Source organism: Branchiostoma belcheri, unplaced genomic scaffold, assembly GCF_001625305.1.
Source record: "Branchiostoma belcheri isolate BF01 breed outbred unplaced genomic scaffold, Haploidv18h27 scaffold115, whole genome shotgun sequence".
Taxonomy (NCBI): domain Eukaryota; kingdom Metazoa; phylum Chordata; class Leptocardii; order Amphioxiformes; family Branchiostomatidae; genus Branchiostoma; species Branchiostoma belcheri.
Genome location: NW_017802547.1, coordinates 389,848 through 392,101, shown reverse-complemented (window position 1 = coordinate 392,101; position 2,254 = coordinate 389,848). Strand labels below are relative to the sequence as shown.

Genomic DNA, 2,254 nt, shown 5'->3' with positions numbered 1-2,254 from the left:
TGTTTTCTAATGCGCATCATCTTCTGCGCAGGTTTGGGAGGTCGCCTTCCCCTGCACAGCTGTGTACATTCCTTAAAGACGGTGATTCCTCCTCCCTTCGGCCTTGGACGACATCTTCAAGAAGCGGGGACGACTCAAGGACAGTTCCTGCTTACGTTGCATCAAGTTGAGCCCGTCTGCGGCCTTGCACGGTGGAGAGCGAGCTCGTTTTGTGCGAGGGAAGCCCCCACGTCTGTACCAGGCCGTCATGATCTGTCTATTTCACTGTTGATTTCATCAACACGGCGCGAGCACACCTCGTTCCGTTTTTCGTCCGGGTTTTTTTTCCTACCACCGCTGCCATCTTCCCACAGGTTGCTCGCCTGGCAGCATTCCTCAGGTGGTGCGAAGTGCCGAGGCAGATGCTTCCAGAACCGTGAACACTTCCTGTTCTTTCTCTCTCTCAGCTCGGCAAGAGGATATCTTCGCCCCCCAGAATTCATCCATCGCGTAAACTCCTGACTAATTAAATCTACCCGAGCCGTGGCGTTTTTAGAGCGGGGGATCGGCCAGGACTGCGCCGTCACCAACTCACTCACACACCCGTACACGCACGCACGCGCCACGGTTTGTTTTTATACCTCCCTCCAGCCATTCCACGCGTTATTTGGCTAAGTGCCCCCCATTGTTCCAGTATTGTTTTCCTAACATATTGTCCACACTTTCTAACCCACCTGATTGGCCCAGAGGTGAGAATGGGGGCTCACTAACTACAGACTGATGCAATAAAACACGGGCCGTGCCGCATCTTCACATCAGCCAATCACAGGCGAGCTACAGCCATATAAAGTTGTAACGCCGCGTGTAATAATCAAGGTTCGGACATGAGTACCAAAAGCGATACCTCGCCAGGTGCGGAGGGATGCGACCCACCGCCAACTCCGACGGTGAAGGAAAAGAAAACGTCGGTCCCTGCGTTCGATATAGGGAAGAAGACGTCCATTGGAGGAATGGACCCGGCCAAGAAACAAGTGACAGTCGCTGTGGACGGAAATAAGCCAAAGAAAACTGTGTCGAAGAAAAAGTCGGTCCCGGGAATGGTGAGCATGTTTCGCTTTTTTTTAATTTCGCTTGTATGAAACGATCGACAGGGATCGAAATTCGCACTCGCGCAAGTCATTGTTTCTTTGTGAGACTTAGATGTAGAGATGGCACAGGGTGATCTGATGAGAGGGGGCCTGCATGGTGGGGTCCCGATAATGCTCTACGCTAAAATTTGAGAGCCGGCTACGTATTATGCTGAATTCAGGAATACTCCCCATTACGTTCTACGATAAATTCCGGGTAGCTACAACGTATCACGTTTAATCAAATTGGTGAATTACGCTCAACGCAAAATGTGCCAATTACGCTCTACGTTGAATTAGAGCGGTCCGTCTATGCTCTACGTAGAATTAAAAGGGCCGATTATGCTCTATAGAAAAAGGCATGTGGCCCCCATGAGAAAGTAACAACTTCTGAAACTGCCTCGGCCACCTTACGTGAGTGATACCTCTCAGGTGGCCAAGTGTATACGGCTTGCCTTCTAAAATGAAAAGCCAGTGTTGACGGCAACCAGAAATATTGATGAGCAACCTAAGCTAATTATGTAGGCAACCTGAGAAAAAAGTATTTCAAACTCTGACCAGTAAACTGCGTGCACAACACGCCAGATTTGATCCAAATGCAATTCGTGTCCGTGTCTCACGAATTGGATCTTCTATAGCCCGGGATCTTCTCTGGTATACTACCCCTTTATTTCGGCCAATTTCTACTATTTTTCCAGCGATCCGCGGTGCTTGGTAGAGGTTACATCCAAGGGACGGTCCGACTATTGTTGGCATTCAATTTTGTGTAACTTGTACATTTACAAGTACACATACGATACAAACAATGAATAAATCAAAGTACTTCTTCACAAACATTTACAAGCAACTATTTGAAGATTTTATTAAGAGGTTTCTCTTGAAGCTACAACTTTGTAATTAGTCTAATAATATCAAACAGGGAAACTTAATTTAGATGGTTTAAACTTTTCATTCATACTAGCTAATCAAAGAAAATATTCAATTTGAAAATGAAAGAAAGTAAAACATGACAATACCTCTTTGGCCATTTTTATATTAACTAATCCTTGTAAATCTGAAAGTTCAGATTATTCAGGACTTGTTGACTTCACACAGTTTTGTCCAAGATTATAATGGCTCAAGAAATAGGTCATCCAACATTCCTGGTG

The 2,254-nt window shown here is 46.1% G+C and overlaps 1 protein-coding gene across 1 annotated transcript in view; it reads left to right on the top strand.

Moving 5' to 3' along the window:
* Positions 1–340: 340 nt before the first annotated feature.
* LOC109462359 (leucine-rich repeat protein SHOC-2-like) overlaps positions 341–2,254 on the top strand; it is a 19,803-nt gene continuing 17,889 nt past the window's right edge. The window contains exon 1 of the mRNA XM_019758901.1: positions 341–1,079. Coding sequence (XP_019614460.1) covers positions 864–1,079 — 216 coding nt within the window. The 5' untranslated portion in view covers positions 341–863. The remainder of the gene's footprint in view (positions 1,080–2,254) is intronic.